Below are 15,320 nucleotides of genomic sequence, written 5' to 3' on the forward strand. Positions count from 1 at the left end.
GGAGGGAGAGGGAGAGAGAGAGGGGGAGAGGGAGAGGGAGAATCTTTACAGGTAGACTGACCAATAACACAGAGATATAGGGATGATATTTTTTGGTCTTGAAGATGGTTATGAATGAATAAATGTCCCTATGGGCACTGATTTTTCACAAGTATCATTATGAAAATTTTATCAGAGTAAATTGGTGGTGTTTACTTATGGTTCCAGATTTCTATGATGGTAGAAATCTATCAAAGATTATGTAAGCAATTCAACTGGCAATAAATGTCAGCCAACTCAATGAGTTTATAAGAGCTAGGGAATAGATAGAAAGCATACAATGTTATAGCTAAAACAAGAGGGTCACTTGTTTCCTTTTAATCTCAAGAAGGATGCCATGTCTATGTTCCCTCAAGTATATAAAATGGAAATAATTTGACTTGGGTTTCTTACCTGCCTTTTTTATCTGCTGGAGTTCTACAAAGCTATCATTACATATTCTTCAGTCACACGGACCTTGATGTGTGAGGGATTGAGAAGTCAAAATTTCCAGATAGTATGGTAGGAAGACCCAATAAACAATATGGCTTTCTCTTAGACTCTGAGGAATGGGTTGAAAATTTAATAGCTTTTTTGCATATGTCAAGATAAGTTTCTACTTAAGGCTAAGAAATCATTATATAAGATTAAGGAGATCCAAATAAAGAGGAGGGAAGAAGCACACAACTAAAATTACTGTGAGTTTGCATCAAAGGGTGACTTCATTGCGTTGATTTAGATCCTTATAAAGAGCAAGTCAGGTGTTCATATGAATTTACAATCTATTAAGCAAATGACTAAGACAATGAATTTATTTCCATCAATCCTGAATTATTTGCATTAGATCAGGGGTTCTTAACTTGGAGTCCATGAACAAACATATAAATATATACATATATAGTGCACATATATGTATATGTGTGTATATATGCATGTGTGTATATGTACACAGAGATTGGATATGCATGCATACATGTATAACTATCTTAATAAAATTTATTCTCTTTTTAAGCCTATTCATTTTGTTTTGTGTACATTACAATATTAGTTTGAGAAAGGCTCCATAGATTTCACCAGACTGCCAAAGAGGGCCATGACTCTAGTAAGGTGTAGTTCTTAGAGGATAGAAATTAACAGGACATGAGCACAGTCCTCAATTCTAACATGAATCATCTGACCATGTCACACTTTTCCTGAAAGCCAAAGGAAATAGGTAGAACTTCAAAGACACTGAGTGATAGTCCAGGATAAAGGGGGAGGGGTCCTACTGAGAGTGTGAGAGTATGTGAGTATAATGGATTAAAGACGATGAAGAATTGCTAAGACCAGTAGTGAGCAGGGGTCAAATATGCAGTAAAATTCTTAGCCTTGCCAAGAAAAGAAACATTATCCCATTCATTTGGTTGATTGTCTCATTAAGATTATATCATTGGGGTAACTAGGAGGTTCCGTGAATGGAATGTCAGATCTGGAATCAGGAGGACCTGCATTCAAATGTGACTTTAGAGGCTTCCAAGCTGTGTGACCCTGGGCAAGTCACTTAATTCCTATTGCCTAACCCTTATACTTTTCTGCCTTGGAACAATTCTAAGACAGAAGGTAAGGGTTTTAAAAAAAGATTATAAAAACCTAATGATTTTGCAGTCATCCATCAGCACTGCCTTGCACACAGTAGGTATTCATTTAAATAAATGAGAGGTGATGATCAATATACCACAATCTAAGCTTTGCTCTGTACAGTGTAGACCATTTAGACTGCTAGCTTTTATAAATCAGTTCCTTTTATATAAAAGCCTTTTAATACACAGATATCATTACCCCATAAGGTGTCTAGAATGTGGTCTAAAACAAATTTATCAATTCCTCCCTATCACCTGGTTCAAAATGGAAGATGACTCTTGTTTCTTCTGCTTCTAGTTTTATTTTAAAAACAAAATGGTGGACAGTGAATAGATCAGCCACTGTAAAAACAGCAGCAAGGAGGGAAAAAATAAAACAACTAATCTACTTATAAGGGCATATTAAAAATTTGTCACCTACTCAGTCTGTGTGCTTAAGGATTTGTCTGCTGCATTATTTTCTGTTTGGAAAAGTCATAAATGGGTTGTCTTATTAGGGTATGCAGAGGTGGGGATGTAAGCTCAATTAGAATGAATTCTTCCAGCACACAGCCTCCTCAAGGGCAGATTCTCTTTTATTTTTGGTTGCTATCTCAAGTAACCAGCACGGAGTATCTGCTTAATAAATGCTTGTTGAGTTGACTTCAATTGGTTCAAATTGCCTTGAATTAGATTACATTGAATTGAAAATCCTGGTCTGAAGAAAATTGCACCTGTGAGTGCAACTTAAGGTCACAAGGAAGGTGATCACTGTGACAATCCATCTTGCTGGGGAATCCAGCCTCAAAGTCAGAATGCACTTGTGGCTCCATCATCTCCAGCTTCATTCACTCAAAGGATCAGGCTGTCAAAGGTTAATGAAAGCCAAATTCACTGCATAGATACAACCCAGCACTCTTACAAAGATACCCGAGCCTTGACTATAAATATGTGGATGTAGATAGGTATTAAAAAGAAAAAGAAAGAGGTGCATAGTTTGCTGAGGGAAGGTGACTATTGAATGACCAAAAGCCCCTCCCTTTACTGAACTACTTAAAATGATCTTTCCTCACCTTTTGGAAGCCACAGAAAATATAGACAGGGCAACAAGACTGCCACTATATATATATATATATATATATATATATATATATACACACACACACATACATATATATGTATATATATACATACATACATGCATGTATATAAGATCATCTCATAATATATGTGCATATATATACCTGTTGTAGCAGTCTTGTTCAATTTTTAAAATATATTTTGTATGTTTTTTACAAATATATATAATATACCTATATGTATATATTTGTAAAAAATCCCCCTTTTATTCCCTTACTTCTAAATGTAGAAAAATTAACTTTTCAAGTTTACATTTGTTTGAAGATAAGAATTGCCTGGATTAAAGGATCAGAAATTCATCTATGTTCATGTCTCACCTATTTAGGCAAAATAAAGAGAGAAGAATTGTTCCCTCTCTGCTTAATGATCCACTTGTTGGGTGTATTTAGGTTGGTTGAAGCACAGTGCTAATGAGACAAAGGTCACAGGATTAATCCCCACAGGGATCAGTTAGCTTCCCACCAAAAAAAAAAAAAACAAAAAACAAAAAACAAAAAATACTGTTCCATAGTCTGAAACTATATCCTGAAACAGGATTTCAGCCTTGGGCTTGGTCAGACATCTCTCAAATGCTTGTACTTAGCCCCAGCGGGGACCAAGTGAGATGGCATGGATGGCTCATCCACAGTAGATCCCACTTCCACGACTGAGCTTGTGACTCCAGGGTCAGGATGTTTTTGTGCCAAGTAGGTGACCCTCAGTGAGACCATCCACTCCTTTGGTGTATTGGCAGATTTGGTGTGGATTATATTTGGTAGTGATGAATGGATATGAGTACATGAATGTGACTATTGATTACAGGATTCTGGTTTGTTGGTTACATTGGCCAAGAACTGTCATGGGGTTTGCTGGGTTTTTGACCCCAAAGAAAGGATTCTGGATTTACAAGCAGTACCAAATAAAATTATTCTCACAGTACTCAGAAATGAAAATTCAGACCCTTGAAATAGATGGAAACTTACCCTCAACCCCCAACAGGCTTTGTCAATATAAGTTTAATTTAGAGGAATGCTTGAGGTGGACTCTGAGCAGGCTGGATATAGCCATTCACTGCTGAAGTGTGAACTTCCTGGGTCAAGTCAGGATGAAATTGCTGTGATTTCCAGATACAATGAAATGAACAGCTTTTCTGAGCACTTCATACACACGCTACACACACACACACACACAGATGTTCACATAGTAATAGAATCTTATAGTTGGAAGGGACACTCGCAGTCATGGAGACAAATTTGTATACAAAAAACCATCTCCTCTATGGCATACCTGTTATCCATTCTTTACTTGAAGACTTCCAATTATGAATGGATCCCTCTCAAAACTAACCCATCCTATTTGGACTAGCTCCAAACACACATACATGCATACATACAGATATACATGTAGAAATACTTTTAATTTTGATATTCACTCCTCATTCTATCTTTATGCCACAGTCATAGGCTCCAAGGATCCATGGAATACATCCCTCATCCTCCACCATTATCCTACCCATAATCCTTTTAAAGAACAACAACTCACCAAAAAATTGTGCCTCTGGCTCTTAGGTAGTATCTTTAAACAACCAAATGATTCAAATCAAATAACCATAATAACAAAAATAGAACCAGGACACTCTCTTTCCAATCTAAAGTAGAAGTAGTAATGGCGGCCGCTGGTAGGTGGACACATTTACAATGAGCGCTCCAGATTGTTGACTAAGGCTGTCCATCTGGGGTGGATGATGATAAAATAATGGTTCTTTAGAAGCATACTGCTCAGCTGTGGAAATGTTTCTAGATGGTCATATATATGTTGGGGTTTTTTTTTGGTGGATATATATATGTGTATATATATATATATATATGTTGGAGAGGCAAGCTGCCGAAGTAAAAAACACCAGTTTATTTAGTCCATACTAAGCATGTTAAATAAATCAGATTCTGTAACCCATGACACATTTTCTTTAAAAAGGAACATTTAAGAGCTTCAAAAATTGCTACAGTACAAAAAAAGGTGTCTGTGTGTGACTCCATGTATGTATTTATATATTTATATATGTATATTAACCAGAAATATTCACTGTCTCAGAAGAGAAACCCCCAACCCTGTTTTCTGTAATATTTCTATGTGTAGTTAACTTAGCTTCATGTTTGAAACGAAATCTTTCAGCTCAGTACATGGCACGTAATGGTGTTATTGGCACAGGTTCAGAATCATTGTCCAAATCCATATCTCCAGGCGGTCCATCTTGGCCTTTGCACTTGGCCTCCTTTTTCTCCCTCTGTCTTCAGAGCATCATTTCCCCATTTATTTCTGGAAACTTTTCTCTTCTTTCCCCCCAAAATTCCTTGGGGACAATACAGGTTGCCTATAGGCACGTTCCTTTTTTTTATAAAAATATATTTGGCCTATAGAGTTCTGCTCCATGAGTTCTCCAATGGCAAACAGAAATGATAGGTTTGGGGACTCTTTCCCCGATTTTGAGTTTTAAAGTTTTCAATTTTTTTGTTTTTTTTCACTTTTTTGTTTTTTTTTTAAATTTTTTTTGTTTTGTTTTTACAGGTTCACCAACGGAATCCTGCATGGGAGGAAAAGAAAACACAGAGATTAAATGGCAGCAGATGAATAGTCAGGCCCATCTCTTTAAATCATTTAAATTCAATCAACATTTAGAGCCTACTAGATGTAGGATATTGTTTTAGATAGTGAGGAATCTAAAACAAAATAGTTCTTGCCCCCAAGGAGCTTCTACTGTACTATTCATTGTTTCAGGTACCTTGTCCTACACTAAGGTTTTTCTTATCTAGGTCAGTTGTTAGTATTAAAATTGCACCAGATTTATTTTGTCTTTGTATTTTACCTGTGGAGCTATGAATTTGCTATGTCTCCCTCATTCTCACCCCAGCAGAACATAAATTCTCTGAGGGAAGAAAGTAATTTTTTTCTCTATATAGCCAGTGCCTGGCATAGTGGTATGCACATATTAAATGTTCTATCTATCTATCTATCTATCTATCTATCTATCTATCTATCCAACCACCTATCCATCTATCCATCTATCTATCTATCTATCTATCTATCTATCTATCTATCTATCTATCTATCTATCTATCTATCCAACCACCTATCCATCTATCCATCTATCCATCTATCTATCTATCTATCTATCTATCTATCTATCTATCGATCTATCTATCTATCGATCTATCTATCTATCTATCTATCTCTATCCATCTATCTGTCTATGTGCCTATTAGTCTATCTTTCTATCTATCTATCTATCTCTATCTATCCATCTATCTCTATCTATCCATCTATCTATCTGTCTATTAGTCTATCTATCTATCTATCTATCTATCTATCTATCTATCTATCTATCTGTCCATCCATCTATATCTATATCTATATTTCTTTATGCATACATATATTTATATAATCTTTATTTTGCTTCATTTGTATATGTTGCTGGACCTGTCTACTATCTCAGCCTCACTCTCCAACATTCAAGTCTCCAAGTTTTCCTTCCTTTCTTTCTGACTCCATTGCTTCCATAGACTTTTATGAGTTAACCCCCAGTTCTCAAAATTAATTAACTAGTTCTTAACAGAAATGTGAATAATTGGTAACTCAACTGGCAAGAGGTCTTGGTCTCAGCTTATGCAAATAACAGTAACTTCAGCTCTGGAGGCAACATTCACTCTAACTTCAGAGGTCTGAAATTGTATTGGAAAGAGTGCTCAGGACCCCTGTCCATATTAATCCATGAGTCATTGCATCCAAAGTTATGCCATTCTACTTGTCTGCTGTATGTTAGCCTTCTTTATAACATTCATCCACTTTTCCCCATTCCTTAATATTCACCATCTCCCATGAAGGGCAGACTGTCTCTAGTTTCTCTGTACAGCTGGTTGGAAACAGCCCATTTTAACCCATCCAGGCGTCTGTGGCTTTCCTGAAGCCTAGGACTTGGAAGAGATTAATGACTTGCATTAGAAAACCCATCTCCTATATCTCTGTGAGAGGTGATCTTGCTGAAGAGAAGAGAATTGGAATCACAGATATGTCTGGGTCAGGTCAGCTAGCAACCACAGATGTTTTTAAAGGACTGGCAAAGCATATTCAGCTCATATAATTAAGACTATGTGCCTCATGGGAAAAAAGGAAGGGAGAATTGGAAGCCACTGGATCTAGGGGTTCATAATAAGAATCAGAAGATTCAGGGAATATGATCTAATAGGACAGGAAAGGATAACCATCACATTTTGAATATTTCCTAGCAAATCACCATAATCAGAAGAGAAAAAGTGAGATTATCTGAAATAGATTAGTCAAGTTATCAAGGTTAAAGCTACATGATACTTGCCACCCACATTCAATGGTAATAAGATTATAATAATATCCCTGAGGATTCATTTTTTTAAACTATGTGATGATGCTTGGTTGAAATGGCTTTCATCTGTCCTCCCTTAGCACCTCTACATGCATAAAGAGAGTCTAAAGAGGATAGTGATTTAAAAAAATTGAATTTCAATTTTTATTATTATTATATATTTATACATATTTTATTATTTATTATTCCATTATTTGCACTATTCTCCTAATAAAATCAAATACTGAGAGAAAAAAGCACAATAATCCCTGAATGAAGGAAAATAAACCAGTAGGGTAGAAATCTGAGTAGTCAAAAGGCTATTCTTTTTAAGCCAATTTATAGTAATAGATCAACAAATTCTCACATTTAACTGCAAAAAAAAAACATTTTTGTAAATACTAGGTAGGTTTTAAAAAGGGGTCTCATAATAACTTAGGGAGTTAGATTTAGGAAGTGTGAAGAAGGAATCAATGAGAGTTAGAAGATGTCTGAGTGAAATAGGAAGAATCAGAGTAGACATTGTTGTTAAAGCCTATGCCTATATTTTGTCATGTACTTATCATTTAAGGAGATTCTGAAATACCACCCCAACATGAAGCCTTCTCTGACAAAATCTAATTGTTCCCTCAATCTCCACCCAGTGAAAGCATTCTCAAACTAAATGACTTGCACCTCAATGAACTACTAATTCTTGCCTTTTGATTTGAAAATGGACTGGCTCCTGATCCCAGTATATTGTCTGCTTAAAGACAAAATGTATTGACTTAATGTTTTTACTTGCTCTTTTTGCTTGTCTTGCATATGTGGGATTATAGCAGCCTACCAACTGACTCTGTATGGACTTTTCTTTAGTTAGTGTTTAAGAAAGTACCATCTACAACCAGGCGTAAAAACCAAGAGCTAAAATATTGGTCACAAAGTGTCAGAATAATCCTCCAACTTTCTCTGATGCATTGAAAAAGTGAGGAGGTAGAGACAATGGTTTATCCTAACATGACCATACAGGGCTGAGCTCAAATTGTCATGCTTATATACTAGGAATATTCCATTTCTGAATCTAGGCAGTCCTGCCCAATCATATATCTTGTGCTTCATAAGATTACTCCAAATAGGGCCACCCACTACATAAAGTTGTAGGAAAAAGAGAACCACATAAGGAGTGAGTCAGAAGCCTGGTGTTGTTGAAGCCTCAGTTCTTCCACTAGTTGTATGACCTTGGACAGGTCTCATTCTTTCCCTTGTGTTCAAATTTTCTGTCTCAAATATAAGGAGAGTGGTCTAAAGAATCTCTAAGTTCCATATCACTCTAATATTCTATGTTCTAAGGCCTCTACAAGGAACCCTATATACTCTGTTCTGCTTTGCTTTTTCTCTGTAATTTTCAGACACTTTATATCCTAAAGTCTTTCCTGTTTGAGGCAGCTAAGTAGTACCACAAGTGGATTCTGATAGATCTGAGTTCAGATTCAGTCTGAGACATTTACTAGCTATGTGACCCTGAGGAGGTCACTTCACCTGTTTTTGCCACAGTCTACTCAAGCATAAAATAGAGATGAAAACAACACTGAATAACAGGGTTCTTGGGAAGATCAAAGGAAATGCTATTTAGAAAGTGCTTAATACAAGACCTGGAAATAGTAGGCACTATACAAATTCTTTCTCTCTTCCCTTCTGCTATCCTGTCTTCTCAAGTAGTCTCCAAACTCTGATGTTCCATGCTCCAAGATATTTTCCAGGTCTGATGTTTGATATTCTAGGGTGTGCTTCTCCCAGCTCTGATATTCTATGCTCTAAGATTTCTCCTTACTCTGATATGTTATATTTAAAGGCCCCTTCCAAGTCCAGCAATATATATTCTAAAGCCTGAATCTACAATTATATTGTTATTGTTGTTGCTGTTGCTCTTTTTGTAGATGTTGAAGTTGTAAGACTCTTTCCAACTCCAAAACCTAAACAACATAGCTACTCCAGTGTCAGACAAGATAACCCAGTATTCCCAGTATCATTCTCTCTGGGAGTATTCAGAAATAGCAATAGGATACAAATGACTCAAAATGATTTAATTCTTTGACCTTCCTTTCCCTCTTCACTGTTTCTTTTCTCCTCCACCTCCACCATTATTTATTAGATCTCAACTGTCCATCATTCAACATTTGGAAAATTGCTACGAAACAGAACCAAGGAATCACTGTGCTGGAATATAGTTCCTTCTACTATTCTTAAACTGTCACATGTCATAATGGGGAGGAATATTTGCCATGAGCCAGAAGGGATCTATCATTTTCTGAGGCAGGGACCCTGGGTTACATTTCAAAGCAAGCCACTTTCCCTCATTGGTCCTGAGTTTTCTCATCAGTAAAATGAGGGGGATGGAAAACATTCTGAATCTGGAATCAGCGGACTTCTGTTCAGGCCTCAGCTTTGCTAACTATACTTTCCTCCTCCCTAAAATGAGGTCAAACTAGAGGACCTCTATGGTAAACTACAGTTTAAAATCTGCGACCTTCTGTTCATTATTAAAGAAAGGCTGCAGCCCAATCTCTCACTTTAGCTTCATAAGCCTGGACAAAATGAAGTTGCAGAAAACTTGGCACCTTATATGTGGGATAGAGGTGTTCTATTGATAAGTCAGGGGGGAGAAGGAAGGAAAAAAGGAAGGAAGGAAGGAAGGAAGGAAGGAAGGAAGGAAGGAAGGAAGGAAGGAAGGAAGGAAGGAAGGAAGGAAGGAAGGAAGGAAGGGAGAGGGAGGGAGGAAGGAAGGAAAGGAGAAAGGGAGGGAGGGAGAAAGGGAGGGAGGGAGTGAGGTAGGGAGGGAGGGAGGAAGGAAGGAAGGAAGGAAGGAAGGAAGGAAGGAAGGAAGGAAGGAAGGAAGGGAGGGAGGGAGGGAGGGAGGGAGGAAACAAGGAAGAAGGAAGGGAGGAAAGGAGGGAGGGAGGAAGGAAGGAAGGAAAGAAGGAAGGAAAGGAGAGAGGGAGGGAGGGAGGAAGGAAGGAAGGAAGGAAGGAAGGAAGGAAGGAAGAGAAAATTGAATTCCTTTAGCTCATGTCATATGAGAGTCTTTTGTAATTTGCAGTAACTTTATGTTGGATATTTTAATGGCAGTGTGGGGTAATTGGTTATAGACAAGATCTTAAATAAGGAAGACCTGGGATTTGAATGTGGGCTCAAATATTTAGTACCTATATAACCAAGGAAGAATGATATAAGCTGACCAAGCCTAAAATTTCCCAGTAAAATGGGATCAATAACAGCATCTTTGTGAAAGGGTTGTGACACTCAAATGACATTAGATCTATTTTGTATTTTTCAAGATTTAAATGTCATTTGAATGTCAGTTTTTATTTTAGGGGAAATGGACAGCTCAGAGCAGACTTTTTAAATGAATCTAATTACGACTGCAAGTTATTTTATGTGTGTTTAAATATTATTTTTAATAGGATCTGTGATCTAACTGTTATAGGAAACTCTCATGGCAGAGACTAGCTCTTTGTCAATGTGGACTAGCCCTGACCCTACAATTTATAGCTTATGGCACCAAGAGATAAAGTTCACTCCATCAGGAGATGGCAGAGAAAAGATTTAAACTTGAGTGTCTCTGACTAAGGTTGCCTCTCTATGCATTACTCCATGAAACAGAATAAAATATCATTTATTTCTGACATTTTCTGAAGAGGGAGCAGTTTGTATAGTGGAAAAAGCATTGCCTCTGCAGTCATAGAGCCTAGGTACAGAGGCTGCCTCTAACTGGCTACAAGACCCTTAACCATCCCAACCACATCTCATCTTCCTGTGCTATTGCCAGTTTCCCCACTCAGCACAATTAGGATGCAGGTTCTGGAAGGGCAGGGATTTTTTTCATTTTGAATTTTTATGTCCAGTGCTTAACACAGCATTTGGCACACAGGAAGCACTTAAGATATGCATTTCCTTTCCTTCCTTTTCTCATTCTTTTTTTTCCTTTCTATCTTTTATCTCCATATCATGTTATGCTTAAGGAACTTGTAATTCTTCAGAAGGAATAGGGCCTAAGAAATAGGGGAAAGAATAAATATTTTTAAAGTATCTATTTTGTGTTCAGACAAGGTGCTTTAAATATTAGCTCACTTTGTCCTTACAATGATTTTGTGAGGGAGGAGCTACTATTATGTCCATTTTACAGAAAAAGAAAATGAAGTGAGGTAACTTTCCCAGGGTCACACAGCTAGTAATTGACTAAAGCTGGATTTGAATTCATGTTTTGCCCCATACTTCATGTACTGTACCACTTAGTTGTCCAGTGGACAAAGTTCCTATGGTAGTACTGGGCCTCAGAATGAAGAATATATGTGGGAAAGTCCTGCCTCTGGCAGTCCTACCAGTGTGATTCTGGACATTCACTTAATATCTCAGTGCCTTAGTGAATCCTCTAAGACAAAACTAAGAGTTGAGTAAAACTTCTGGATTAGTGGAGGCAATTTCCAGACTAAAATTTTCTTCTACAGGTCACAGGCGAGGCTGAACCAAAACCAACCAAACAGATGAAACCCCTCATCTGACCTTCACAACATCCCTATGAATGAGAAAATGAAGTGTCAGAAGATCATGTTGGGAATCCCAATTCTGTTCTGCTCTTTACTCCTTGAATAGCCTTGAAGAGCTCACTTCTCTGCCACAGAGTAAAAAGTCACAGAATTTGAAGTCAAGAGACCATGAGTTAGCTAATACATATTTTTTTAAATTTACCATCTGTGTAATCTTGGGGAACTACTTTAATTTCTTTGAACCTTACTATCCTCATCCATAAAATGAGAGATTTGGATGCGATTGCCTCCAGGGTCCCTGATGAGCTCTGGTTCTGTGATCCTAGGTTTTCCATTCTTATATTTTCCACTGAATGGACTGAATGTGGTTGGTTAGTTGTCTTTGATTGTACTTGAAAATGACATCAATGTGTTGGGGTAAATGTACAGTAATGTGTTCTCCCATGATTGGCCAGACCAATATAACCTCAGAAGTTTCTACCAGAGATCGGGCACAATAAACCTGTATGAATATTTGGCATGGAGATGTCTCTAAATTTGCAGATTTAATGAGGAGAAGAAAACAGATGACTAAAGAGGATTTCTAAAGTTTAAATAGCCTATGAAAACCAGTGGGACATTGAGCTAACCATTTCTGTGCTAACAGTTGAAATCCCTTCATCCCCTCAACTACATGCTCCCAGAAATCATACACATTCTTTTTTTTTTTCTTTCCACAGGACAAGGCATCTATTGCCAGCAGTGATGATGGATTAGTGTTAGTATCTGCACCTCTCTCAAAAAAGCATGTCTGAGTACAAATGGAAGTCATCTAAGAGTATCACCCAAGGTGAAATGTGAAAGACAAGGGGATGGCGGGTTTAGCCATGTTCCAAATGTCTCAAGTCTGTGTTTTGGATAGGATCATAGCAATAAGATGGAGTGATCACAAACTGTTAAATCATCATTAAAAATGCATTTATAGAGGCTTAATGGTGATGGGAGAAATAAATATCTCCTTTAGCTCTTAAACTTTAATTAAATGTTTTAGTATTAATTGCTATTTATTTAAGGGACAATAAGTAGCCTAGTAAATCTAAGTGGTCTCTCGGCAAGTCTTCTATTAATGCTCATGCCCAGGCATCATTCATGGGAATCAGAGACCACACAGAGTCCAGATTCTCTCATCTCAGTAAGTGATAAACTGCATGTCAGAAACACACCAACTGAATCTTTAAACATTTATCAAGGACTAACAAGGCTGTTTGCATAGGTCTCCCTGGTTTATTTCCATGGGGATAAAAAAGAAAGGAAGTGAAAGTATAACAGAATTTAACTACTTTGCTTTTTTCAATAATATAGTGTTTCTTGTTCAGTGCAACACACTCATCATCTAAAGAAAAAATTCTGAGACTGGGGGGAGGTTCATAAGCTTTGTGTTTCTTCTTGATTCTGTCACTGATTTAGTGTATAATATCTGGCAAATCATCTAAACATCAGACCCCAGAATATTCCTTGTCTCTAAAATAGGTATTAAAATAACTTTGTAATCCCATCAACAAGGTAACTCCTCCAATAGGGTATAAAGGTCCTAATAATGTCTTTTCATAGCAAAGGAGGCCTATGATCCATGTTCTTTGCAAATTTTCTACTACAGGTCCACCCAATGTACTGAAGGACTTCCTTTAGAACTCATGGCACTGAGTAGATATATTGGTGTATGTATACTGTGAATAAATTATACTTTGCATTCAATGCATGATGACAATGGACAAAATGGGTAAACCACAGGAATAATGCCTAGCCATGCTTGAAAGAAATGAATAGTGGAGGACTAAAAGTCAAATGGGTTGCCTTGAGAGGAGGCAATGACTTCTGCTTAACTGGTGGTTCTTCAAGCAAAGACTTGATGGGTACTTGGGAATTTTGGAATGAGGAATCGCTCTGAGTTGGGATCAATGATCACTGAGGCTACTCTTCTTATACTCTATGATTTACTAAAAAACTTATCCAGAAGTTGGGTTTTTTGTAAACTCTCAGAAGGAAGTCCTTCATAGACATAGCATCTGAGGGCAAGAAGAGGAAATGATGACTACTAAGTGAAGTTAAAACTGAAATAGAATCCCCACTACAATGGATCTTACAAGTTATCACCTAGCTTTTGCTGAAGGCCACCATTGAGATGAGATTCATTATCTGATACAGTACAGTCTCCTTTGGGAAGCTGTAATAATCCTATTCAGAGTTAAAAGGGATCTCAAAGTCCCTCTAATCCAGGGATTTTTAACCTGGAATCCACTAATAAGTTTCAGGGGTTCATGAATTTAAATGGGAAGAAAAATTATATCTATTTTCATTTCCTAAAATGACAAATATAAATAGATACATAAGTGAGATTTTATTTATAAAGTTCTTTGAAATTCTTTTGACATTATATAAATGCTAATCCTCATCATCATTAATTATTTAGATTAAAAAACTTGATCTGAGAAGGGGCTCATGAATTTCACCAGGCTTCCAAATGGATCCATGATGCACCAAAAGGTAGAAAGACCTGTGAAGAGTCCAATCTGTACACAAAAAGTATATCCTCTGGACTTTATATGAAAAGTGGTCATCCAACCTTCATGTAAAGGCTTCCACTTTGGAGTAGAGTTGTTGTTCAGTCTTTTCAGGCAAGTCCAACTCTTCATGACCCCATGTGGGGTTTTCTTGGTAAAGACACTGACAATTCCTTCTCCAGCTCATTGGACAGATGAAGAAACTGAGGCAAATGATGTTAAGTGACTTGACCAGGACCACATAGCTAGTAAGTAAGTGTCTGAGGCCATCTTTCTGACTTAGGCCTGGCACTTTATCCATTATGACATTTTAAATAGCTTAAACCATGGTGTCCCAAAAGATTTAAACCTTCAACAATACTTTTGAGTAAAGCTAAAACCCAAACTAAGACTTGTGGGATAACCTACATTTAAAATAGAAACATGCAATCTCATTGGAGTGGTTATGGCTCCGCTTTCACATTGAAATCCCTTTCACACTATGACAACCATTTAATGAGGTATTGTGAAAAAAAATCTAATATTCAGCTTCTTATTGATGAGACTCTAAAATTCTTTACATGGCCCCATTCCTCAAGCCATTTAAGCCTGGTAGACTCTACCAAAACTTTTTTTTTTTGCTGTTAAACCCTTTGAAAGCCTAGGATAGCCTACATGCTTTGCTGTACCTCTGAGGCAACCAAGAAGAACTTTGTGAGAGGTCAAATTAGAAATTGGGTTTAGAGTACAAATGTTCATAGTCTCATAAAGCTAGAGGTGAATGTGATCTTGGTGACTATATAGTCCAGTGTTATCAAATTCTGATAGAAATGAGTCCTTAACACCATCTTGAGTTACAAAATCCTAATTATTATCTTTGTTGCATTTGTATTCATTTTGTTAAACATTTCCAAATTAAATTTTAATCCAGTTTAAGATTTGAGACATTAACAGTCCAAGTTTGACACCTCTGATTTAATTCAATTTCTTCATTTTGCAAATGGGAAAACTGAGGCTTAGAGAAGTTAAATGAGTTGGGTCCAGGATTTGAATTGAGGCCATCTAATTATACATCGATTACCAATTACAATGTATCATATTCCTTGAGTATATTATAAAGAATATTTTAGTTGCAGCTTCATAGGGGAAAATTAAAAGAGCAGTGGAGGGT

At 37.0% G+C, this 15,320-nt stretch overlaps 1 protein-coding gene across 2 annotated transcripts in view; it reads right to left on the reverse strand.

Annotated features, from left to right (window-relative positions):
- Positions 1–4,617: 4,617 nt before the first annotated feature.
- AJAP1 (adherens junctions associated protein 1) overlaps positions 4,618–15,320 on the reverse strand; it is a 260,770-nt gene continuing 250,067 nt past the window's right edge. For both annotated transcript variants that reach the window (XM_007492079.3, XM_007492077.3), the window contains one exon: positions 4,618–5,316. In XM_007492079.3, coding sequence (XP_007492141.1) covers positions 5,295–5,316 — 22 coding nt within the window. In that variant the 3' untranslated portion in view covers positions 4,618–5,294. The remainder of the gene's footprint in view (positions 5,317–15,320) is intronic.

This window comes from Monodelphis domestica, chromosome 4 (genome assembly GCF_027887165.1).
Source record: "Monodelphis domestica isolate mMonDom1 chromosome 4, mMonDom1.pri, whole genome shotgun sequence".
In the NCBI taxonomy this organism is placed as follows: domain Eukaryota; kingdom Metazoa; phylum Chordata; class Mammalia; order Didelphimorphia; family Didelphidae; genus Monodelphis; species Monodelphis domestica.